A 26,757-nucleotide genomic window follows, 5' to 3' on the forward strand; every position below is an offset into this window, starting at 1 on the left:
ATCACAGGAACATCCACTGAACGGATGACAGTCAGATCCTCTGAACAGGTACTTTCAAATTCAACCCGGGGATCCGAAATAAACGGAACCCATTGATAAACCACGGACAGCACTCCGGCGTCCCAGAAATAAATGTCCATAAATTTGGCTGAACCAAAGTCACCAACACAGCACCACTGGCAGAAACCGTATCTGTAGAGATCAAACCCTCCCCTCACTGGTAGGTTCTAAGAACAGAAGTTTGTCAGCTTCAGCCCTTCAGTCGAGAATAATACGTTTACCACTGAAGGTTTGGCATTATTACGGGATAAAAGACCTCGGCTGACTCCCCTCAACAGGATATCCTAAAGCAAGTTCCCAGTCTCGGGGTCCTCGGATTGAGCAGCGAGAATGTGCCCACCAGAGCTAACACAAACGCGTCTCGGAGGAGAGGCCTCGACTGAGTTCTCGGGAAATGGTCACCAGAGTCGACGATTTCTAGAGGAATATCTGTCGTTATGGAACACCCATAGGACATAATATATCCAAGAGAAACCTCGTCTGGGTATGGTTCTTCACGAACGACTTAACGTAGCAACATGCCACGCAAGCCTCATGAACATCCACTCTAAAATCTGTGTGTACACTCAAGCCTGGGTAATGGGCTTACCTCTCATAGAACACCCCACCCCAACAAACAGATAAACGACAGCAGATACAACAAACATATGTACATGAATGCAATAAGGTAAAGCAGGTAAATGCTGAAAATAAATAACTGTACAAAAGAATAAACACCCAATAAACAAGAAACCTACAAAAGCTAGGAGGGACTCGCTTAGGGAAACCACATCCCCAGCAGAGTCGCCAGCTGTCGCAGCCCGAAAAATACGGTATGCGAAAAAACAACCGGCGAAAAAGAAATGACAGAAGAGTCGCCACCGTGCGTTATTTATCCCAAAGGAGGGAAAGGAAACGCTTGAAGTAAACCTGAAGAGAGGAAAGGAAAAGATAAGGTCTCGCAACCAAATCTTGGGTTCGGGAGTCGGTTATGCGAAGGGAAGGTATTAGCACCCCTACGCATCCGTAGTACTCTACGGGATCCACTCTTGTTGTTTCTTGTCTAAAGGGTGTGTGTTTATATAATGTACTATTTACTAAAAGAAAGGGTCAAAGAAAATGACTCGCACGGATGTTGCATCCATTGCATACGTATCTCATCTGAATATGAGAATCAGAGTCGTCGTAGCTCGGCTACCTATGGGTTAAAGAGGAGTGTGCTCGCTAAGACATCGCGTCTTATGCCTACGTATCTCATCGGGAATGAGAATCAGAGCAAAACGTAGTTCAAACTAACTACGGGAATAAGGGTCTCGATTGCAACTAGGGCAAGAGAAAAGGATCGCAACGAGGGCGAAGGCAAACAAGGATTAGTTGTTAGTTATTAGTCAAACTCGGCAAGACATCGCATCTTGTGCCTACGTATCTCATCTGAACATGAGAATCAGAGTTGCCGTAGTTCGGCTAACACGCAAACAAAACAGACACAGGCAAACGTGGAGCCTGACTGCCAATCACTGGACTTACATCAGCATCCGAACCAAACACACACAAAGAGGCAAACGTGGAGCCCGACTGCCAATCACTGGACTTATGTCAACATCCAAACCAAACAAACTCACAAAGAGGCAAACGTGGAGCCCGACTGCCAATCACTGGACTTATGTCAGCATCCGAACCAAACAAACCCACACTGGAACCCGAATGCCACTCGATGGACTTATATCAACTTCCGAGCACACAACAACACACACAAGGGGGGTTGAGACACAAAGGTTGAAAAAGAAAAAAGGGCGCCCGGAGAGACCTCGCACGGTCTCCTGCCTACGTACCTCATCTGGTATGAGAATCAGGGCGACGTAGTTCCCCTACGCAGGGAAAAAAGGACTAGCCTAACCGGATAATAGAGGGAGACACAACTAGGGAGACTACGACTCGAGCCTAGATGTTATCATGCAAAATCATCCCTAAGTTAAGGTTTCTAGCTAACTTGCACAGGAAGCAAGCCTATCCTAAACATGACTTGCACAGGAAGCAAGCCACACCAAACCTATCTTGCACAGGAAGCAAGCTAAAGCAAACCTAACTTGCACAGGAAGCAAGTCAAACTAAACCTAACTTGCACAGGAAGCAAGTCAAACAAGCACACAAGCACAAGTAGCACACACTATATGCAAACAATGGGCTCAATCAAGGTTAGGTTTTAGTCGAGGGGTCATATCAACCTCAACAAACAAACCACTGTGACTGGGTAGTGTTAGCTCTTAACCTTGCCATTGAGGGGCTAAGGTGAAGCAGATGAAAGGCGAGTGAAGATAATACTTCACAGCTCTTATCCCTGGCCTGGGAGAGCTTAAGACAAGAATGTGTGGGTTCAGAAAGGGGGAACCCTTCTACACATTTAAAACTGACTCAACTGTACAATTGTACAAGATCTTGGGCTTGTATCTGCAATGCATCAACACAGTGGTGTGAGCAAAGCAGATGACACACAGAATAGCAGGGGATAAGTTGCATATCCCTTGGGTTCTGCCAATTGCCTCTTCACTCAGGAGGTCTTTGACTCTATACAAGGACAAATGTAAACAGTCACAAACATTGCCTCTTAAGGAGGACTTCAGACAGTTGCCTGGCCAAGTAACAGGCCAGGTCTTCCAGACTACATGAAGTAAAGAAGTTATACCTCAATGCAAATTGCTCTTAAGCAAAGCAAAGCAAAGTTCACAAGGAACTAAAAGCAACTAAAGTACCTGAAATCAGTCAAGCACAGTTAGCATACAAGTCAAAGTTAAATCAGAATGGAACAAAGGTTAACAGTCAACACAAGCAGATAGATGTGCAATGCACAAGGTTCAAGGCATGTGAGCCAAGCAACCTACAAAACAAATAGATTAGTAATGATAAACAAGCACACTCAATCAATTTGTTGGTCTCATTGGGTAATTATTGCTTAACCTGAAAAATGAGCTCAAACATGAGTAACAAGACCACTAGGGCAAGCCTAGGGTCAAAAGGGGATGAGAAAGTCAAAACAGCAAATGAAATCCAATCAAAATAATATTCAAACAATCAAGAAACAAACTCAATTGGTTCCACAATCATGTCATTCATCATCACCATTTCATAAACAAATTAGGTCAAGGCATGGCATATGGAAGCTCATAGAAGTCAACAGCAAGACTTGAATCAAAACCAATCATAAACAATTCCAAAAATCATCAAATAAATCATGGTCAAACATAACCCATAGCATGGTAAGCATGTCAAATTTCAACTCATTTGGACAAGTAGAAGTTGATCAATGAAAATCAGAAAGGCAAGGCAAGTTCAAACATGCTCAAAGAAGTCAACCAAACATGCACCAACTTGAAAATATCATAAATCAGTGATAGCATATGAGAAATGAATGGGATCAAAACCACGGAAAAGCTTAAGATGTCTACTAAACACATATCAAATTTCATGTCCATCCAATAAAGTATGAGAATTTCACAAACAATATGAGAACATGTGTCACAAAAAAGTCAACATATGACCAAACAGGGGAGAAAAATCTCAAACAATTAGGAAATGCCACAAACAATTCCAAGAAAAATCACATGTAAACTAGACATACTCAAGTACATTCATGCAAAAATTCAATCCAATTTGAGGTCAAGAGGCATGGTATTGAAAATCATCAAGTTGCACATCAGTGGTGTGACACAAATTGTCACACCCTACTTCAGAAAATCATAACTCACAAACCATACATGATAAATTCACAAAATCTAAACCAAAATCACCATGAATGTGTCTAGTTCTAGCACAAAAAAATTTCAAAGCCATTGGATAATGCATCATCATTTCACAAATGTTTTGGCAAAAGGTACAAAATATGAGCACATGATCAAAACCCTAATACCAATTAAAATCCACTCATCCAAAAAATCAGGAAAAATCATGATAAAAAAGTAGAGATCCAGATGAACAAAATGCAAAAATTTTCATGAATTTTGGATTAAAAATGATGGACTTATGATTTTTGCAAGATGAGCATACAAGGATGAAATAATTATTGAAATAACATGATTTATGCAATTAATTAAGCACGGCAGTGGCAGTTTAGTAATTATAGGACAACTTAAGTAAAACGCTGCGCAGCAGCCCAAAGCTGGAAATGTTTTGATTGGCTGTTGGCTAATGGAACAGTGAAACAGCATGCACACACGTGAACGGGAATTCTGGGCAAAATAAAAACTAGGGTTTCATGAAGCTACAGTACTCCATCTTCAACCTCAAGAAATCGCGAAAAAAATTTTGTCACAGGAATGAACAAATAACATACCATTCTAATCAGCAGACCAAGCACATTCATAATCCAACATCCATATATCCTAAATCGAGTTAATAAAGGAGCAACAAGCAAAAACATGTTTGGATGTGAAACTTAAAAGCCAGATTTCTCACACATAGCTCAACCATTTAGCACGATTCAAAGTTTAAAATGACCAGCCAAGTGAGACCTATCCAATGCATATCACGATTTAGAGAAATGAGAGACTCGAATTCTTACTTGTTTTTGAATAAAAAAGTGAAACAGTTGGGATTTGGATGTTTTGGCTCGAAACAGATGCTCTTTCCAGCTTGCAATGATGAATGATCAAGTTACTTTAGCTCAAGAGTGCTTGAAGGAACTCCAAATCAACTCTGCCATGGAAGGATGTTGATATAGCAGCTGCAATTCCCTTGCTCACAGTTAAGAAATGGTGCTCAAAATTGCTTCCAAAGTGATGGTAAATGATGAGGCAACCAAAGCTAGCTCGAGTCCTTTTGAGTTTTTCAGCAAAAATTCAAAGATGAAGAAATGAGGTTTTTGGAGAGAATGGTTTTTCAGTTTTGTGAAATGTTGGCTGCTAGGGTTTCTTTGAGCAGAAAAAGTGATATATGTATGCTGTTTTAAGTTGCTAAGCATGATTAAGCAAGGTGGTAATTGGAATTTTGTAAAATGAGGTGTTTTGCTAATTTGTCAATTTTCACTCAAATGGCAAGGTCTGTGGTTGCAGCTGCGAAAGTGGCCTTGTACACACTCCAAATATGATTTCTTAGCAATTTCAATTGGCAAAATATATTGGAAAGGCTTAAATTGCAAAATCACTTTTTCACCTCACTTGAAATAATTCAAGTCACTTCAAAAAGTGCCATTTTGATTGGTGAGTTTTTGGTAAATTGTGATGACATATTTGGAAAGAGGGCATCAAATGTGACTTGTAGCAAAAAACCCCACCCAATTTGGCCAAACGGTTTGGAAGATATGCCACTTTGAAGTTCAAACTTTTTTGAGAATGATTTGATCATAACTTGCCAACCATTCATGGGAATTGAGTGTTCTTGGACTTTTTGAAAATGGGAGAACAAGATCTTCAACTTTCATGTTGGGAAAAAATTCATTTGAAGCTTGTATCATGATGTAGTTTTGAGGATCAAGACTTTCCATTTTTGGCAAATTCCAATTACAGGTCAACTTTCTATTTTTGGAAATTTCTTGTTTGACTTCAAATTCTTCCATGATGATGTTTGACATGTTATATGAGGCCTATATGGACATGAATGAACCCCTTCAAACCATTTCCCACCTTAAAATCCATAAAATCAGGCACAGTTGACCACAGTTGACCATGGTTGACCTTTTAGGGTTTCTGGTGAACTGAGCCATGACTGATCACTTCTGGGCACCCAATCTTTGACCAAAACACTTCAAAAGGACCCCTAGATCATGTGAGCATGTTGGACCAACCCTAGGGCCTTGCCTCAAAGAAAAATGCACTGACTTGCTTGATTGACTGATCTCCTGACCAGTTTGACCTAAGTCTTCTGAATGGCTTGCACTTGGGCAAAAGGGACAATGCAATGTTATGCAGTGAACTATGTTGATGTTATGACCTAATATGAGAATGTATGTACAAAGGGTAGGGTGCAAATTTGAGGTGCTACAGCTGCCCCTATTCAATCAGCTGGGAACCCGAATGGATGAGAGCAACGGCTGTCAGACTTTCAGGGTAAACAGGGATTGAATACCAAGAACCGTAGAAATTTGCACTCTGCTGGGAAAATAATTAACAACGCCCGTCAGGATCGGCGAAGAAACAGTCTTGAAAGAAAAATCCGTCTGGAACGAAAAAAGAAATCAGCCTGAATACCGAAACAGAAACGTCGACCTGGATACCAAAATAAATGGTAACACAGGGATAACCATGGCCTGAGCGCCGCTCGTCAGTCTGAATACTGAGCCTCGGAATATGAGAGATTTGATGTCGATCTGAAACATCGGAAATTGGCTTGGACGCCACATTCGGTCTGGATACCGCCTCGGTCTGAACACCAGAAAACTGGCCTGAATGCCACAAGTATTTCGGCTTGAATGTCGGAAACTTCTTCGATCTGAATGTCGGAAACTTCTTCGATCTGAAAATCGGAAAAGACTGGCTTGAATGCCACTTCGGTCTGGATACCGGGAAAACTGGCCTGAATGCCACCTCGGTCTGGATACCGGGAACCTCTTTGATCTGAATTTGGGGTACAAACTGCAAGTGCACAGTTCTATCGCGTAGTTTTAAAAGATATCGATCCCACAGGGACTTATGAATCGATATACCATTTTCTAAGGTTACTTCGTAAAGCTAAGGCGGATAATACTTTGATTGTTTGGGGAAAAGTTAAAACTAAAAATAAGATCTAAATTAAATATTAATTAAGCGGATATCGGTATGAAGTTCGTCGTAATTAGGGAATCAATTCTTCGTTGGTTTCTTGGTTTTAAAATAAATCTTTTCAGTTGACACTATTGTTTAAAAGTCTTATCTCAAACCCTCGCTCTGTTGAATAAACTATGATTTTATATTAACGTAGCTGTCACTTATTAGTTAAGTCAAAAACCACTTTTTGAAAACAATAGAACCCGTAGAAACTCTTTTTAAGAAAACACTAATCGTTTAAACACCCTTGTCTCAAACTCTCGCTCTGTTGACTTAGATTATATGATTAAACTTAAATGCTTAACTCTCGTCCTCACATTTAACCTTTAAAAATACTTTTTGGAAAAGATTAGAATTTAATTAACTCTAAAAATTGCTCTCGCCCTGATTTAGAATTAATGCTCAATTTACTATGTCCAGTTAAAAACTCAAACTCTTGTTCTATTGAATTTAACTTCTTTATGTCTTTTACTTTCGTACAAAAACTTTGTTATTAAACCTGTAAATTGAGACCGTAAAAAGAGTGATTTTATTTTAAACTTAATTAAACCAACTTAGTTTTGATTCCTTCATTCCGCTTACTTTACATACCGATACCTAAATAAATTAGCCAGACATGCTAAACAGATCTAAACAATCAGCATGCATAAATAATTTTATCTCAGGCAGATAACATAAATAAACAGTAAAACAAAGCATATATATATTCAAACTATAATTAAAGAACCTGAGTAATTAAATAGCAGTCTTGAACACTCCACCATAGACCGGTTGGATTTGTTCTTGAATTCTTCAATCGGACAGGAAAATAAAATTGAAGGAATAAAAATCTAGGGTCTAACGTAAGGTTAGATCTAGTGAAAGGTACACAATAGTTTCCAGTGTAGAAACTACTGTGCAAAAAATTAAGTAATTGCTGGGAAAAGAAAATAGAAATTGCAAAGGAAATAATATAAAAGTTGTAAAAATAATGCTGTAAAATATGCTTATGCTGCTGGAAGAGAAAAAGTGCAAAAAGAGAAAACGACGAAGAAGCAAAAACGTGGAACCTTTAGGGTTTTTCGTAAGGTTACTATTTATATTGGTCACTTGTTGTAACTGTTTCCAAAGGTATTACGCGTCAAAGGTCTTCACGTGGCAAATGGTCAGGCGTACAAATAGGCCTCAACGTCTCTGAAGCCAAAAATATAGGAGAATGGTGTGACGTCCGTCACACCATGTGTTACGCTCGTAACACAAGTGGGCAAAGCGTGACGCTCGTCACAGCCTGTGTGACGCTCGTCACAGGTGCAGCGCCTGTGCTTTTTGGGCTGGGCTTTGGCTTTTGATATTTGCTTCTTTTCATTCCTTTTTTCACCTCCTTTTCTTCCTTTTTCACTTGTGCTTCAAATAAACTACCTGGGATAAATAGAAAGAAAATACCGAGTAATATCGAATAAAATGAAATAAATTGAAGTAAATAATAATATAATTTAATTAAATTGAGTCCTAGAATGTTATATCATTTCATGTTATCAAACTCCCCCATACTTAGATCTTTGCTTGTCCTCAAGCAAAATACAGTATAGAACTTGTTTTAAGAATTTAGCCAAATGAAATTCCAAAACACACATCAATTCGTACTAGGTTGCAAGTAGATTTCGTTTTGAAGTATCTTGAGTCTAATCTCGACAGCAAGGACTACCGTTACTACATCAGATAATCTCACCTCATGCAAGCCAGTTCGAGTTATGCTATTATAGCTAGCCTGGTTCTTTTACTCTTATTTCACCCGTTTTCATTCTAGCGAAATCACATTAAGCCCTTTATCGTTTCGCGCACATAGTAGAGTGACCGGTTAGTGATTCTGATCCCCTTTTAGCTAGAAGTTCTGGTACATAAGTCGGATAACTTTGTTATTCAGTCCATTGCAAATTGCGGGGGATCGGACCGTAGTCCGCCCTACCAAGTTCAGTACCAGATACCTGCTGAACCAACTTATAATGGGTCTTTCGTATTATGTTTTTGCATGATTTGCAACATTTGGATTAAATGATCTGGTGAGGATCACCTAACTTAGTTAGTGCATTTCCTGCTATATTTTTTTTATTTTGGGAATCATTCACTTATATTCATCGGCCCTCCACGTAGTTTGCTATTAAGATGGTGCTGACTTCTTGTATAAACTACTCGGGGTTATTATAAGGTTAAAAATCCAGGGACTTGTATAACAGCTGCCTTTCTGATCTTAACATGTTGAGGTTTGTTTAGAGTGTCGGGGCGGTAATAGTTTTAGTCTTAATTTGTCTCAAGTTTGATAAAATAAGCAACCTTTATACTTACTGAGTGTGTTGAATATTTGTTATGGCTCATGAAAATTTTTGAGGGGATAGATAATAGAAATTTTTCACACTAGGGACTTAACTTAAAATATATTATATTATAAGAAATATATTTTTTTTTTATAAGGGAAATAACAATGAAAAGAAAGGTACATACTTGAAGAAGGGAGGATAGAAAGAACACGGTTTTCCCCCCCATACTTAAATGAAACATTGTCCCCAATGTTTCAAGGAAAACAAAAGAATTACAAAAAGAAAAAGAAATGAAATCAATGCTGCCTTCCGCCTCTTGTTCTTGGGCCTGGTGATCGTTGATGTACTTCTAAGTTGTCAAACCTGCTAAGCAAATCAGTGAACCGCTGGTCGGTTATGGCATTCCTCGCTTCTTGTTGTTGTTGCATTTGGCGCATCATTTGCATCATTTTGAGATTCTGTGCTTGCATACCATCAATAGCATCCATGATGTCGTCATTGGTTGCAGGCCTTCTTCGTCGACGACGTCGTGAGGATGGACCAGCTGCATTATCGGAAGGGTTGAGCGGGACTGACTGTTGTGCAGGAATCTGATCACCGTGCTCCATTTCTTCAAACTCGTCGGTGGACGGGTTTGCTTGTGAAGACTCGGTAGCTTCGGGAGCATTAAGATCATAGATGTGGCGGTTGGGATTGGTGACATCGGTTAAGGCAATGTTGGGTAGAACAACGCTTGGGACCTCTTGGTTGTTCACCATAAGATAATACCCTCCGCCTATCCTGTTCTTGATTAGGCGGCTGGACCAACAGTAGCCTATGTCCATAAATAGGGGAGGTAAAGATTCTAAAGTTTGGAGTCGGTCCCCTAGGTTTAAGCCAAGTGCTATGGTGGTGATTAATCCACCAATTACAAAAGGTTGCCGGCCTCTAGCACATAAGGTGCGGATATGATGAAATAGGAAGGAGGCGGCGTTTACTTTAGTATCCGGTTCGAAGACGCATTCGAGGAAGAATAACTCCTTAGCGTTGACTTTGCTATTGTTCGGTCTTCCAAAAACTGTGTTTTGCAGGATGCGGATGAAGTACCGGATGGTTGGGTTATGTATATGGGAAGCAAGGAGCACATCCCAGTTGTTGGTATCTACGCCGGATATTTTCTTAAATAGGTCGAAGGCGTGTATGTTCCACTGGGAATTCGGAGGGATTCTCGGGTGGACTTGACCTTCTACAGGGAATTGTAGCATGGTGCTCAATTGGTTTTAGGATAGGGAGTATTCGGTGTTGAACATATGGAAGGTTGCGGTACCGGTTAAGTACTCGTCTTCACCGGTGGGAGTGTTGTACGCATATGAACTTAAAAATTCTAAGGTTAGGGAGGGGTAGGTAGGTTGATTATGAGTGCATAGAAAGGTTAGATCGGCAAGGCGGAGCATCCACTCGATACCTGGAAGTAATCCTAATTGTTGTAAACAAGTTGAATCAGGATACCTGGTAGAGGTGACACCTCGTTGTTGGAAACGCTCGAATTGCTCTCTTTGATAGTTATCATCTTCAGATCGGAAGATGATGTTTCCAAAATTTTGATTTCCCGCCATGCTGATGAATGAGTTGGAAGAAGTAATAGGAAAGAAAAGAAATGTATTTGATTGTATAGAATGGTTGTGATGTAGGAAGAAAGGTATGGTGGGTATTTATAGGAAAAAATTTTGAAGTTGGAAAGGAAGTGGTTGAAAAGTAAATAAATGTGGGTTAATGTGAATAAATGGGGAAGGTAAAAAGGTGAAGTGGTGTAACGGTCGCCACCCAACGGCTAGTAACGTTAACATGGCCAGACGGTGTCACGCTCATGACAGGGGCATGACGGGCGTCACAAGCACTTGGTGTGACGTCCGTGATAGATTGTGTGACGCTCGTCACACAGTCATTCTGGCATGGTTCCTGCTTGCGTTCTTCATAATAATTGTAGTAATTTATTTTTATTATTTTGTTTTGCTTCAGATTATTTTATTCTGCTATTTAATTTTCCCTTGCATGCTATTCTACTTTGCATAATAGTGCATAAATATATTTTTCTTTAATAAGTTATGTAGGCAGCAACAGAAGAGAGCATTTTTGATAGATATTGCATAATTTATAATAAAGTAAAATAAATCAATAGCTTCATAAAATAATCATAATGTAACATTGGAAGTAAAAAACAAAAATGCGAAAAAGAAATAAATACGAACATAATTTGAAATAACATTAATGAATAATCTAACTTAAAACTAAATAACTAAGAAAAACAACTTCTATCCATCTGCATGATCTCTGGCCGGAGGAGCAAAGGAGTTAACACGGTTTAGCAACTCGTGAAACTGATTTGTCATACCGTTCATGTATCCCAGAAATTCTTGTCTCATGTTAGCGAACTCTTCTCTGAGGGCGTCTTGTTCTGACATCAAAGCTTCAATGGCAGTGTTATAATCAGTTCCGGGCATATGATGTCTAAGGTCGGGTATTGCCGATTCTTCGGTCTGAACAGGTTGAGGAGGAGGATCAATATCATAATAACCAGATGGTGTCTGAGGGTCAGATTCAGCATAAGGAATCTGGTCATCACAAATCTCATAGTCCTGGATGGATTCAGTGGATCTAGCAGGAGAGGGGGTTTCGTTCAGATTGTAGAGCCAGTTATTGCGGTTATGAACACTAGTCCTAGGGTCGGGCATGGTGAATAGGAAAAGAACTTGGTTATTAATTATAAGCTCAAACTCGTCAGACCCTAGGTTTGCTATAAACATAGTGTTGAAGAGGAAGGGTATACTCATAATAGTAATGCCACAAAAAGGGCTTAAGTCAAGCATAGGCTGACGTAATCCGATAGCATTACCAATCATGGTTATCAAACCGCCTATTCGAATTGGTGCTCGTTCATCTTGGATAAGGTGGTCTAAATTTGCTAGCATAAAAGTTGCACCGTTTACTGGACGGTTCTGGGAGGCACAAAGTATGATGAAGAGTTCATCACGTGAAACTGTGGTACTGTTTGGCTTCTTCCCAAATAAGGTGTGGGTCAGGATCTTATGGAAATAACGAAAGGCCGGGTTATGTATGTTTCCGGAGAGAAACTCATGTTCCTCGGGATCGTCATTTCCAGTCAAGCTTCCCCAAAAGTGTTCAAGTTCTCTATATTCAAAAAGTTCTTCTTGGCTCACTGTAAATGTATCAAAGGAGGTAGGGAAACCTAAAAGGTTGGTAAAGTCTTGAATATTAAATTGGTACTCCATGTTAAACATTCTGAACTGGATGAAACCTCTGCTTATTCCTTTTCCATGGCTGGGTAGGTAGATCAGGGAACTAAGGAATTCTAGTGTTAGTCTCCGGTAAGTGACGAAATGTCTACGGATAGGAGAGGTTTCCCACCCAATCTGATTCAACAAATACAGGACACTTTGTCTTAGTCCAAGGGAGGTCATTGCCCAGTCATCAGCATACAGGCTAGGTAGCATCTCTCTCGTGGCTAGTTCCTCAAACTTTTGTTTCTGAGCTTTCCCTCTGAATTTGATACCCATACGATCAATTTGTCCCATCAGGTTAGTGTTAGCTAGAGAAAAGAAAAACAAGAGTTTTAGTCAGGATTTGGCCAAATGCCGAAAGAAGAAGAAAAAGGGTTTTTAATAAATTAAAATAAATTAAGAAAGAATACTAAATAAAATTTAAAAGAATAATTAAGGAAGAAATGAACATATAAATATTGGTGGGTTGTCTCCCACTAAGCGCTTTGTTTAATGTCGCAAGCTCGACATAAAAACTATCAATTATAATATATAAGTTCTGGAGGCATTTCGTCTAAGTGTAAGACTTGCGAATCTTCATTGTTTTCTGCATAGTGATAATGTTTTAGACGTTGCCCATTTACGGTAAATGGTTCCATAGATTTGCCTTTGATTTCTACTGCTCCACTGGGAAAAACATTGGTGATTTGAAAAGGACCTGACCATCTAGATCGTAGTTTTCCCGAGAATAACTTTAGCCTAGAGTTAAATAAAAGGACTGTATCGCCTTGTTTGAAGATTTTCCTTGATATGCGCTTGTCGTGCCATTGTTTTGTTCTTTCTTTGTAGATTCTGGCATTTTCGTAAGCGTCTCTTCTGAGTTCCTCTAACTCGCTTATATCAAGGATTCTCTTTTCGCCGGCGGCCTTATAGTTTAAATTTAGATTTTTAATAGCCCAATAGGCTTTATGTTCTAATTCTACCGGGAGGTGGCAGGATTTTCCATAAATGAGCTTAAATGGAGTTGTCCCTATGGGAGTTTTGTAGGCAGTTCGGTAAGCCCATAAAGCTTCTGGTAATTTCAATGACCAGTCTTTCCTTGAAGTGGCGACTGTTTTCTCTAGTATCTGTTTAATCTCTCTGTTAGACACTTCCACTTGCCCACTGGTTTGAGGGTGGTAGGGTGTCGCTACTCTATGTCTTACGCCATACTTAAGCAGTAGTTTTTCGAGTACCTTGGATATGAAATGCGATCCACCATCACTGACTACTATTCTTGGGACACCAAACCTTGGAAATATTATATTCTTAAAGAGTCTAGTTACTACTCGTGTGTCGTTAGTTGGAGAGGCTATAGCTTCAATTCATTTTGATGCGTAGTCAACTGCCACGAGTATGTATTTGTTACTGAAAGAGGATGGAAAAGGTCCCATGAAGTCTATTCCCCACACGTCGAAAATCTCTACTTCCAAAACGCCCTTTTGTGGCATCTCGTCACGTCTAGATATGTTTCCTGTGCGTTGACATCTGTCACATTTCTTAATAGCTGCATGTACATCCTTCCATATATTTGGCCAATAAAAACCGGCTTGTAGGATTTTAGAGCAGGTCTTGGATGTACTTGCATGTCCACCATAAGGAGCGGAGTGACAGTGTTGGATTATATTTTCTACCTCTTCCTCGGGTATACACCGACGGAAAATACCGTCGGGGCCTCTTTTAAAAAGTAAGGGGTCATCCCAGTAATAGTGTTTTATGTCATAGAAGAATCGTTTCTTCTGCTGGTAGGATAAAGTAGGTGGAACTATTCTGGCAGCTAGATAATTGACGAGGTCAGCGTACCACGGTGTAACAGATATAGCTAAGGTGGTTTCTACCTGTTTATCAGCGTTATTTTCTTCCAAAGTAGCTATAAGCTTATCGTACGAGAAATCATCGTTAATTGATGTTCTTTCCGGTTCAAGGTTCTCAAGTCTAGAGAGGTGATCTGCTACTACGTTTTCAGTTCCTTTCTTGTCTTTGATTTCCAAATCGAACTCTTGTAGCAACAGGATCCACCTTAGGAGTCTAGGTTTAGCATCCTTTTTTGTTAAGAGGTATTTGATAGCAGCGTGGTCAGTGTAGATGATTATTTTGGCTCCGACCAAGTAAGAACGAAATTTATCTAGCGCAAACACTACTGCTAGAAGTTCTTTCTCGGTTGTGGCGTAATTCATTTGTGCTTCATCCAGAGTTCTACTTGCGTAATATATAACGTGAAGCTTTTTATCCTTTCGTTGTCCTAAAACAGCACCTACAGCGTAATCACTGGCATCACACATTATTTCGAATGGTTCGTTCCAATCTGGTGTCTGCATTATGGGTGCGGAGATCAGTGCTTGTTTAAGCGTTTGAAATGCTTCTAAACATTTATTGTCGAATATGAATTCAACATCCTTCATCAATAGCCCGGTCAAAGGTTTAGTTATTTTAGAGAAGTCTTTAATGAATCGTCGGTAAAAACCGGCATGTCCTAAGAAGCTTCGTACTTCTCTCACAGTTTTCGGAGGTTGAAGGTTTTCGATTACCTCTATTTTGGCTTTGTCTACTTCAATTCCTCTGTTCGAGATGATGTGTCCTAAAACAATTCCTTCTTGTACCATAAAGTGGCATTTTTCCCAATTAAGTACTAGGTTTACTTTTACACATCGCTCTAGAACTCTTTCTAGGTTTTCAAGGCATTCTTCAAAGCTTTGTCCGCATACGGAAAAGTCATCCATAAATACTTCCATGATGTTTTCGAGAAAATCGGCGAATATTGCCATCATGCATCTTTACAAGGTTGCAGGAGCATTACACAAGCCAAACGGCATTCGTCTATAAGCGAAGGTACCGAAAGGACATGTGAATGTTGTCTTTTCTTGGTCATCAGGATGAATTGGTATTTGAAAGAAACCTGAGTAACCGTCTAGATAGCAGAAATGAGAATGTTTTGCTAATCGTTCTAACATCTGGTCAATGAATGGTAAAGGGAAATGATCTTTTCGGGTTGCTTTGTTTAGTTTCCTATAGTCAATGCACATTCTCCATCCCGATTCGATTCGTTTGGTTATAGTTTCTCCTTTTTCATTTTTAATAACTGTTATACCTCCTTTCTTTGGTACTACGTGTACAGGACTGACCCATTGGCTATCAGATATAGGATATACGATACCTGCCTCTAATAACTTGGTTATTTCCTTCTTCACTACCTCACTCAGGATCGGGTTTAGTCTCCTCTGGTGTTCCCTAGAAGTTTTACAGTCTTCTTCTAGCATGATGCGGTGCATACAGATAGAAGGACTTATTCCTTTAAGATCGGTGATGTTGTATCCTAGTGCGGTTGGATATTTTCTTAAGATATGTAGGAGTTTTTCTAATTCGAGTCTTCCTAGGTCAGCATTAACTATCACTGGTCGTTCAAGTTCTAAGTCTAGGAATTCATATCTCAGATTTTTGGGAAGTGTTTTCAGGTCTAGGGTTGGTTTCTTAAGGCATTGCGTAGGGTCCGGTGTTATTTCTAAACATTGGTTAAGTTTGTCTTCTACAAGATAGTCAGATGATTTGTCTTTTTCTAACTCTGTTTCTTTTATGCATTCATCGATGATATCCATGAAGTAACATGTATCTTCTATTGCAGGTGCTTTCAAAAATTGGGAAAGAATGAACTCAATTTTCTCTTCTCCTACTTCGAAAGTGAGTCGTCCTCGTTTTACGTCTATGATTGCACCGGCAGTTGCTAAGAACGGTCTTCCCAGTATAATGGGTGTAACTTCGTCTTCTCTAATATCCATAATTATAAAAAATCAGTTGGAATGTAGAATTGACCTATGTGCACTGGAACATTTTCAAGAATTCCTACAGGATATCTAACGGAACGATCCGCTAGTTGCACAGACATTTTAGTTGGTCTTAATTCTCCCATTTCAAGTCTCTTGCATATGGATAAAGGCATAACACTAATACCGGCTCCTAAATCGCATAAGGCTTTGTCAATGACAAATTTTCCTATGTGACAGGGTATAGAGAAACTACCTGGGTCTTTAAGTTTAGGAGGCATATTCTGGATTATAGCGCTACATTCAGCGGTGAGTGTAACGGTTTCGCTATCTTCAAGTTTCCTTTTATTAGAAAGAATTTCTTTCAAGAACTTGGCATATGAGGGCATCTGCGTAATAGCTTCTGTAAACGGAATTGTGACGTTTAATTGTTTTAGTAGGTCAACAAATTTTTTGAATTGGCCCATATCTTTGGTTTTAATAAGCCTTTGAGGGTAAGGGATAGGTGGTTTATAAGGTGGTGGAGGTACATAAGGTTCCTTCTTTTCTACGGTTTCCTTATTACTCTCTTCCTTTTCCTTAGGTTTATTTTCTTCCTCAGTTGACTTTTTAGAGTTTTGGTTTTCTATCCTTGGGTCAGACGGTCCTTCCACTTCCGTTCCACTTCTCAGTATAATTGCGTGAGAGTGGCTTCTCGGGTTAGGTTGGGGTTGGCCAGGAAATGTACCAGTTGGGGCAGCAGTAGGCGCTTGTTGTTGAGCTACTTGTGATATTTGCGTTTCCAACATTTTGTTATGGGTAGCCAGGGCATCTACTTTACTCGCTAGTTGTTTAATTTGTTCGCCAGTGTGTACATTCTGGTTTAAGAAATCTTTATTGGTTTGCTGTTGAGAGGGTATAAAGTTTTCCATCATGATTTCCAAGTTGGATTTCCTAGGGGCGTTATTGTTAGGTGTAGATGGGATCGGCTTTTGATATCCTGGAGGTATAGATGGGGCTTGATTTGGAGATTGTCCAGGTGCGTATAAAGCATTATTACTCTTATATGAAAAATTGGGACGATTCTTCCAATTTGAGTTATAGGTATGCGAGTAGGGGCTTCCTTGAGCATAGTTTACTTGCTCCGCTTGGATTCCTGTTAGGAGTTGACAATCTGCAGGAGTGTGACCTTGGATTCCATAGACTTCGCAATTCTGAGTTATGGCAACCACGGTGGCTGGAGGTGATACATTTAAACTTTCAATTTTCTGGACCAGAGCATCCACTTTTGCATTAACATGATCAAGGTTACTTATCTCGTACATGCCAGTTTTCGTTTGAGGTTTTTCCACCATTGTTCGTTCGCTTCCCCACTGATAGTGGTTTTGAGCCATGCTTTCGATAAGTTGGTAAGCGTCAGCATATGGTTTGTTCATTAGTGCACCACCTGCGGCGGCATCTATTGTTAACCTCGTGTTGTACAAGAGACCATTATAGAAGGTATGAATTACTAACCAGTCTTCTAAACCATGGTGTGGACAAAGTCTCATCATGTCTTTGTATCTTTCCCATGCTTCGAAAAGAGACTCGTTATCTTTCTGTTTAAATCCATTTATCTGGGCTCTTAACATAGCTGTTTTGCTTGGCGGAAAATATCGGGCAAGAAAGACTTTCTTCAACTCGTTCCATGTGGTGACTGAGTTGGAAGAAAGAGATTGAAGCCATCTTCTAGCGCTATCTCTTAATGAGAAAGGAAAAAGACGAAGTCGAATAGCCTCTGAAGTGACACCATTAGCTTTAACAGTATCAGCGTATTGGACAAATACGGATAAATGAAGGTTTGGATCCTCGGTAGGATTTCCAGAGAATTGGTTCTGTTGCACTGCCTGCAACAGTGAAGGTTTAAGTTTAAAGTTGTTTGCTTCGATTGCGGGTGGAGCAATACTCGAATGCGGCTCATCTTGCGATGGAGCGGCGTAATCTCGAAGAGCACGAGCTGGTTCTGCCATCTCGGGTATCGAAGGGAAAATATTTTTGAAATCAGGAAGTTCGACAGGAGGGAGATTGTTTGCATCACGATATTCCCGAATTCATCGTAAGACTCGGAGATATAGTTCAATATCGTTGATTCGTAAGTAGAACGGCTCGCCTTGTGAGCGAGTGTGTGGCATACAAATCAACGAAAGAAAGAAAAGAAAAAAAAAGCCTTAGTCTCTACAGCGTAACAGAAGAGTTACGATATCGACTAAATAAAAGTCCCCGGCAACGGCGCCAAAAACTTGATCGCGACTTTATGAGTCGAATTTGGGGTACAAACTGCAAGTGCACAGTTCTATCGCGTAGTTTTAAAAGATATCGATCCCACAGGGACTTATGAATCGATATACCGTTTTCTAAGGTTACTTCGTAAAGCTAAGGCGGATAATACTTTGATTGTTTGGGGAAAAGTTAAAACTAAAAATAAGATCTAAATTAAATATTAATTAAGCGGATATCGGTATGTAGTTCGTCGTAATTAGGGAATCAATTCTTCGTTGGTTTCTGGGTTTTAAAATAAATCTTTTCAGTTGACACTATTGTTTAAAAGTCTTATCTCAAACTCTCGCTCTGTTGAATAAACTATGATTTTATATTAACGTAACTGTCACTTATTAGTTAAGTCAAAAACCACTTTTTGAAAACAATAGAACCCGTAGAAACTCTTTTTAAGAAAACACTAATCGTTTAAACACCCTTGTCTCAAACTCTCGCTCTGTTGACTTAGATTATATGATTAAACTTAAATGCTTAACTCTCGTCCTCACATTTAACCTTTAAAAATACTTTTTGGAAAAGATTAGAATTTAATTAACTCTAAAAATTGCTCTCGCCCTGATTTAGAATTAATGCTCAATTTACTATGTCCAGTTAAAAACTCAAACTCTCGTTCTATTGAATTTAACTTCTTTATGTCTTTTACTTTCGTACAAAAACTTTGTTATTAAACCTGTAAATTGAGACCGTAAAAAGAGTGATTTTATTTTAAACTTAATTAAACCAACTTAGTTTTGATTCCTTCATTCCGCTTACTTTACATACCGATACCTAAATAAATTAGCCAGACATGCTAAACAGATCTAAACAATCAGCATGCATAAATAATTTCATCTCAGGCAGATAACAAAATAAACAGTAAAACAAAGCATATATATATATTCAAACTATAATTAAAGAACCTGAGTAATTAAATAGCAGTCTTGAACACTCCATCACAGACCGGTTGGATTTGTTCTTGAATTCTTCAATCGGACAGGAAAATAAAATTGAAGGAATAAAAATCTAGGGTCTAACGTAAGGTTAGATCTAGTGAAAGGTACACAATAGTTTCCGGTGTAGAAACTACTGTGCGAAAAATTAAGTAATTGCTGGGAAAAGAAAATAGAAATTGCAAAGGAAATAATATGAAAGTTGTAAAAATAATGCTGTAAAATATGCTTATGCTGCTGGAAGAGAAAAAGTGCAGAAAGAGAAAACGGCGAAGAAGCAAAAACGTGGAACCTTTAGGGTTTTCCGTAAGGTTACTATTTATATTGGTCACTTGTTGTAACTGTTTCCAAAGGTATTCCGCGTCAAAGGTCTTCACGTGGCAAATGGTCAGGCGTGCAAATAGGCCTCAACGTCTCTGAAGCCAAAAATATAGGAGAATGGTGTGACGTCCGTCACACCATGTGTTACGCTCGTAACACAAGTGGGCAAAGCGTGACGCTCGTCACAGCCTGTGTGACGCTCGTCACAGGTGCAGCGCCTGTGCTTTTTGGGTTGGGCTTTGGCTTTTGATATTTGCTTCTTTTCATTCCCTTTTTCACCTCCTTTTCTTCCTTTTTCACTTGTGCTTCAAATAAACTACCTGGGATAAATAGAAAGAAAATACCGAGTAATATCGAATAAAATGAAATAAATTGAAGTAAATAATAATATAATTTAATTAAATTGAGTCCTAGAATGTTATATCATTTCATGTTATCAGTTGGACTTTCTGTTTGGCCTTGATCATGGTTGATTTGACTTTTGTTTGACCAATACTATTGGATTTAGGGGATTGATGAAATGTATATTTCATCTTCCAAAATGAATGGATAGTATTGATCAGATGAATTTCCTCCTGTATCAATTTGGATTCTATTTACCCTTCCCTCTTTATCTTCATCCATATTCTTCCTCAATCCATCATTGACCAATGAAATCTATTCATGTCTAATGACTAGTTGATTCATCAATGACCTTGTGTCAGATGAATCAACATGAGCCAGACTAAGATAGATCTCCCCCTCATTTCTTTTAGTGTGTGGTATATTTTAGGAGTTTGGTTCATTGTACCAAATCTCTAACATGTATTAACACCTATATTTTTATTTCCCGACTTCAGATAGTTGTGACTTCTATATAAGTCCAATTACGATTTCTTAACATAGAGCTAAATTTGATCAAGAAGGCATAGTATTCTAGTAAGTGAGATTGTAAGTCTCTCATTCTTCATGGCATTGTCTGGAAACGTGACCTTTTTTCCTTTCATGAGAGGTAGTGACATACTTGTTGAATTATACAAGTTGGAGCCCTTCTCATGGATGATGTCTTGGTTCAAGGATTCATACTTGTGAGTGAATGGTTGAGTGTTCTCCAAAGAATGACTTAACAAAATTAAAACTCATCACTAACATTTGACTAACATTTGACTAACTGTGTATTAATGTTGCTTTATTTTAAGTTATTTACTTAATGCAGTTTAAATTTCAGTACCTTTACCATTCATCTTCCATTTACATTTTTTATTCAACTTGTTTATGTTTCAGTTCTTTTCACTTTGCTCACTTGAGCCATATCCTATGTTTGTATATATTGTTTGTTTATTTTGTTTTTGTTTGTGGTCTTAGGACCTTAAAACACATGAGTAACAACAAAAACTCAAAAAAAATATCTTGGTGGACTGTTGGACTTGATATGAACTTTTGGACTTAGAATAGGCAACCTCCCTATGCTTTGAGGACTTGGCCAATGCGACTATCTGAGACTGAGGTATCCTTGTCTGTACCTTTCATCTGATGCAAGACCTTGATTGACTTTGACTTTGAGCTTACTTGTTATACTGTTATTTTTATTGATGTTTGATGATTGTTCTGAGTTGATCAAGGAATATTTCATCTGATGCATTGGAAGAAATTGAAGATTGCTAGCTATTGGAGTTGCTTACTTGAATATTCTGGCCATCTTTATTTGATGCTATGACCTTCATTTTGTTTGCTTGGATTTTGCTTATGCTTGTTACCTGCTAAAAGTCCAAAAAGAAAATGAGTTTCTATATGACATTATTGTTTGTTGGATTGTTTCCCATTGGTCAGATCTTTTCAACCCTTAACATTTAAATTCTTGTCTATGATAGTCCCTTCATCTCCTCCCACTTCTTAAATTTCAAAATTTCTCCCTCTTTTCAAAAAACTTATTTGCTTGTGTTTTCTAACTTGTACATGTTTTAATGATTAGAAACTTTTGCCTTATGTCAATTAATTTTAAAAATCTTTTCTTAATCAAATTTGTGAATGAATTTAACCATATTGACTTTAATTTTAAAAAGATAAAAAGAACTAACAACCTTGTTTAAAGCTTTGGCCTTTTGTGCCCTCTTATTAAACTTTTGTTAAAATCAACTCACCAACTTATTTGAAATTTTTACCACAAACTACGAGGTTTTGATCCCTCGTTTTTATGTTGGTATGTAGGCACAAGATCGAAGATTTTTTCAAACACAAAAATATAATTAATTAATTCTTTCCTCATCCCCCCATTCCATATTTTATCAAAAATCATTTAGACAAAATCACTTGCACACAAAAAGGGCTCACTAGGAATACCTAGGACATTTTGGATGCTAATATCTTATCTCTATGTAACCAACCCCCTTACTTGTAATCTATGACATTTTATTATTTTTTATTTGAAAATTTCTTATCTTTGGGTTTTGTTTGTACTTTTTCCCTTTTTCTTTGGAAACAATTAAAGCGCGGTGACGAATCGAGTTTTATTGACGTCAAGTTTATCCATAACTTGTTGGTCATGAATTTACCGCTACACAACGTTTTGCTCCAATTCCTCCAATAGATGCTTGTGCATATTTTAAATAAATAAAAAAGATTTTTGACCAGATTGCCACCATGTTGATATTTTCAAATCCATAGGCATACACCACCTTTTGAAACAATATTTTCCAATATGTCACCTTTTAGAATTTTTTAATTTGAAAAACACTACATTCAGCTAAGATGGCGAATGATGTTAGTCTCTTTAAGGGGCCCGTAACGAATTGTTGAGAAATAATTGTGAGTTGTGTTGAAAAACAATTGTGATTTCTAAGTCCCACATTACTTTGAAAAGTAAAGGTTGAAAACTTTATAAGTGAGAGAATCCATACACCTATTACCTTAAGATTTTGGATGAATATATGATGTCCCTCTCACTTGTTTGGGTGAGTCTTTAATCTTTAGGTGAGTGTTTGACCCAAAGTGTATGATTCCCCCTCATGATAACTCATCACCGCCATCTGCAATGGAGCACATTTGTTTCATTTTTCTTAGTATACTTAAATGTTTTTAATTCATATTTAAATATAATAATTAATACAAATTAATTAAAAATCAATTAAAATTATAAAATAATGTAAAATAAGAAAATTACTCTTTATCATTATTTTAATTTTGTAATATATTTTAGTATTGTTGTATTTTATTAATATTAAGTATTTAGTAATTATGTAGATTTAATTAAATAAAAACTTGAAGAAAATTAAAAAGTATAATAAAATGAAAATAAAAATTATTGTTCAATAGTTGTCCGCCCATAAATAGGGTGTGTAAGAAGGTAGTATTATCAATTTTCCTTATTCTAATTTCATATATTTCTTAATCATGTCTTTTTGGACTGTGAACCACTACAAAATCAAACAAAAGATAGAACCGTAAAGATCGCATGGTTAAAACAAATATTAAAAGAGAGTGTATTATCTGAATTCAATTGTTGATGAAATAATAATTTATAGGAGGATTTACAACATACTTCTCACAATACTATCATTAATGCTCAACATGTCTAGTAATAAATGCGGTGAGTATAGTTGAGGATTGTGTGTTTTAGGCATTCCTAATTAGGGAGATATGTACCGTTGTTGACACCAAAGCTGAAGAAATGGGAGGATGTGTTGTTTTTCTATAAGCTTTGGGGTTTACCCGAATGTCATTTATAATATCAATCAATCCAATAATGTCAATTCATCCTTGTTTTTCAAGATTAATTTTTATTTCTTATTTTTACTATATTATATAATATTTTGTTTTTTCCAAAGTGCTTACTTTTTTTTCTTTTTTTTATAGGTGGGTGTACCAAGAAGAACTACACCAATAACCCTCACTATTATCTTGTTGGTTATCATAATATAATTAATCACCTGCTTCCAGAAAACGTAATATCTTTGTCTTGACTATTTTTCTGTAATTATTAAAATTATATTTGTTACACTAACATATTATAATTATACTGTAACAGTTTATATGACGGTCATATCTTGACTTCTCACCACTAGACAATGACGATAGTTTGATTTGGAATGCAACAACATATATCATATGCTTTTTGATCGTTGAAATGCACCATTTCGATAGGGTGAAATTGCAATTTGAGGTACCAACAAGATATACTCAACTCCCCTAAATTCCTCAAAGAACATCATGAAATGAATATGCAAACATCATGAAATTATAGTTATATCGAATTATTCAAAGAAGAAGAACACGAGTGGAGAAACCAGCACAAATAATGCTTGATTAGGTATGCATTTGAGGGATAAATTAAGCCAAGCCAAGAGTATATGCCTTGGTTTATATCACTTCCATATACATACGCATCAACTAGCCAACTTCTCATTGATCCCATCTATCTGGTTCTACATCACATATGTCAACTTCACCACGACCAACATTCTCTAACCTTCATACTCAAAACACGTTCAACTAACCATATACGGAGTCATCCACATCTAATATTTACCAACAATCATACCAATATAATCAACCAACATAACAACAACCATCATATAACCATCAATTCCAACAAAAAACAAAATATATCTCATCCGAACAAACTAACTACACATTCCAAACACAACAACAACAAATAAATTTCGCCTATCAAACACCCGAACAACCAATACACTACACATATCAAACTCAACAACAACCATATCTTTGTACATCCATAAACTACACACTAATCCCTCGTCCTAACTTTAATTATTTCAACCCCGCTCAACAACCTTCAACCTCTTACATATGAGAATTTTACGTCGTATGAATAGAACTACCAAACCCCACCTCATTCACACAACTATCTGTTGGTGATTTTAGTATCACCCATGATTTTAGAAGTAATGAGATTTACTCTAGGCCGATGCAATTATGCGTTAAAGCTTGGAAACGAGTTAGGAGTAGTGCGGAGTGCACGCTCGTAGAGCCAACGTGTAATTGACTGCAAGTAATTGAAAACTGGGTTCCAAGGGGCGAAGCCGTTATTACCGTTTTTCTTGAAAAGGTATGACTTTTGAACGTTTGAACCTTCCCAACCGTTATTACCGTTTTTCTTGAAAAGGTATGACTTTTGAACGTTTGAACCTTCCCAACCGTTATTACCGTTTTCTTGAAAAGGTATGACTTTTCGTTTTCAGTTTTCGTTCTCCTATAAAAGGGGGAAATCTGGCCTCGGTTTAGGGTTACACACACAAAAACCATTCTACGTTCCAGAATCTTTCTTTTGCCAGAAACATTCTTTCTTCAAGAATTATCCCCACAAAGATTTCGTGAACCCAGGCATAAATAGGGTCGAAATACTTTGTTCGGAAAGTGAACGAACACGATTCTTCGAAGATTATCCAGGATTATCAATTAATTATCTAACAAACAAACAAAGTATTCATCTGATAATCATGGCTGGAGGAAACACCGTCAAGGAGATGACCAGAAATTTCGGAAAATTGGACAAGTTTCAAGGACAAGATTTCAGGCGTTGGCAGAAGAAGATGCATTTCATGTTGACAACGTTGAAGGTGGTGCATGTCCTATCTACACCGATTCCAGAAATTCGGGAAGATGACACAGTTGAAAATCTGAGACGCAGATCAAAGTGGGAGAACGACGACTACATATGCAGAGGGCACATTCTTAACGGTATGTCTGATCCCTTATTTGATATTTACCAAAACATAGAATCTGCAAAGGAATTGTGGGATTGTCTCGAATCCAAGTACATGGCAGAGGACTCATCCAGTAAAAAGTTTCTGGTGACTGATTTCAACAACTACAAAATGGTTGAATCAAGGTCTGTCATGGAACAATTCAATGAACTCCTCCGAATCCTTGGACAGTTCACACTACACGGATTAAATATGGATGAAACAATATCTGTCTCAAGCATCATAGACAAGTTGCCTCCTTCGTGGAAAGATTTCAAACACAATCTGAAACATGGAAAAGACGAACTGTCTTTGATCCAACTTGGAAGTCACTTGCGCATAGAAGAATCTCTAAGAGCACAGGAGGATAACAAAGGAAAAGGCAAAGAAATTGCTGGACCCTCGGTTAATATGATCGAAGAGGGTGGTAGGAACGCTAACAACAAAACCAAAGGAAAGAAGCGTGCTTTCAAGGACAATAAGGGCAGTTTCGGTGCTAACAAGAAACCGAAATTAGAATGCTGGAAGTGTGGTAAAACAGGCCACTTCAAGAGGGATTGTCGCTTCGTTAAAAAGCACGATAACGCGAATGCAAGTGGTTCAGGAAAGGGGTCTAAGGACCAATCCGAAAACCAAGGTCAGAAATCAATTCGTGATTTGAATAGTTTAATTAAACATTCTGTTTCACTAAATTCTGAAGCATTTTATGTGCAGGATTATGCTACCGCATGGTGGATTGATTCTGGCGCCACTACACATGTTTGCAAGGATCGTTTCTGGTTCAAGACTTTTGTTCCAGTGGAAGATGGTTCTGTCCTCTACATGGGAGATGATCACTTCGCTCCCGTTGAAGGCAAAGGAAACGTGGTGTTAGAATTCAGTTCCGGAAAAACTATTACATTGTTTAATGTTTTGTATGTTCCTAAATTACGAAAGAATTTAATTTCTGGCCCTGTATTAAATAAGCTTGGATACAAGCAAGTGTGTGAATCAGATAAATATGTATTATCAAAGTCTGGTGTGTTTGTAGGATTTGGATATTATAATAATGGTATGTTTATGATGAATTTGAATGGAGTTCCTAATGATTCTGGTTCTGTATTTATGTCCTCTTCGAATATTATCAATTCTTCGTTATGGCATGCTCGCCTAGGACATGTACATTATAAAAGAATGCATGAAATGTCTAAAGATAAATTAATTCCTAATCTTGATAAAAATGTAGAAAAGTGTAAAACTTGCATGTTAACTAAGATAACTAGGCAACCATTTAAAAGTATAACAAGGAAATCTGTCATTCTTGAGTTGATACATAGTGATTTATGTGATTTGCATGCTACTCCATCATTAGGGCATAAAAAATATTTTGTCACTTTCATAGATGACACATCTAGATTCTGCTATGTCTAT

General features: G+C 37.9%; 1 protein-coding gene and 1 non-coding gene across 2 annotated transcripts; both read left to right on the plus strand.

Moving 5' to 3' along the window:
• Nucleotides 1-17,624: 17,624 nt before the first annotated feature.
• On the plus strand, nucleotides 17,625-17,731 carry LOC127125149 (small nucleolar RNA R71). The gene has a single exon (XR_007804607.1). It is a non-coding gene; the product is annotated as a small nucleolar RNA R71 (small nucleolar RNA).
• A 6,949-nt stretch (nucleotides 17,732-24,680) lies between these two features.
• On the plus strand, nucleotides 24,681-25,692 carry LOC127118602 (uncharacterized). The gene is made up of 2 exons (XM_051048824.1): nucleotides 24,681-25,342; nucleotides 25,540-25,692. Exons 1-2 carry the CDS (start codon nucleotides 24,826-24,828, stop codon nucleotides 25,566-25,568), a joined length of 546 nt encoding a protein of 181 aa, XP_050904781.1. The 5' UTR covers nucleotides 24,681-24,825; the 3' UTR covers nucleotides 25,569-25,692.
• The last annotated feature ends 1,065 nt before the right edge of the window (nucleotides 25,693-26,757 follow it).

The sequence above is a fragment of the Lathyrus oleraceus genome, chromosome 2 (assembly GCF_024323335.1).
Source record: "Lathyrus oleraceus cultivar Zhongwan6 chromosome 2, CAAS_Psat_ZW6_1.0, whole genome shotgun sequence".
Classification (NCBI taxonomy): Eukaryota; Viridiplantae; Streptophyta; class Magnoliopsida; order Fabales; family Fabaceae; genus Lathyrus; species Lathyrus oleraceus.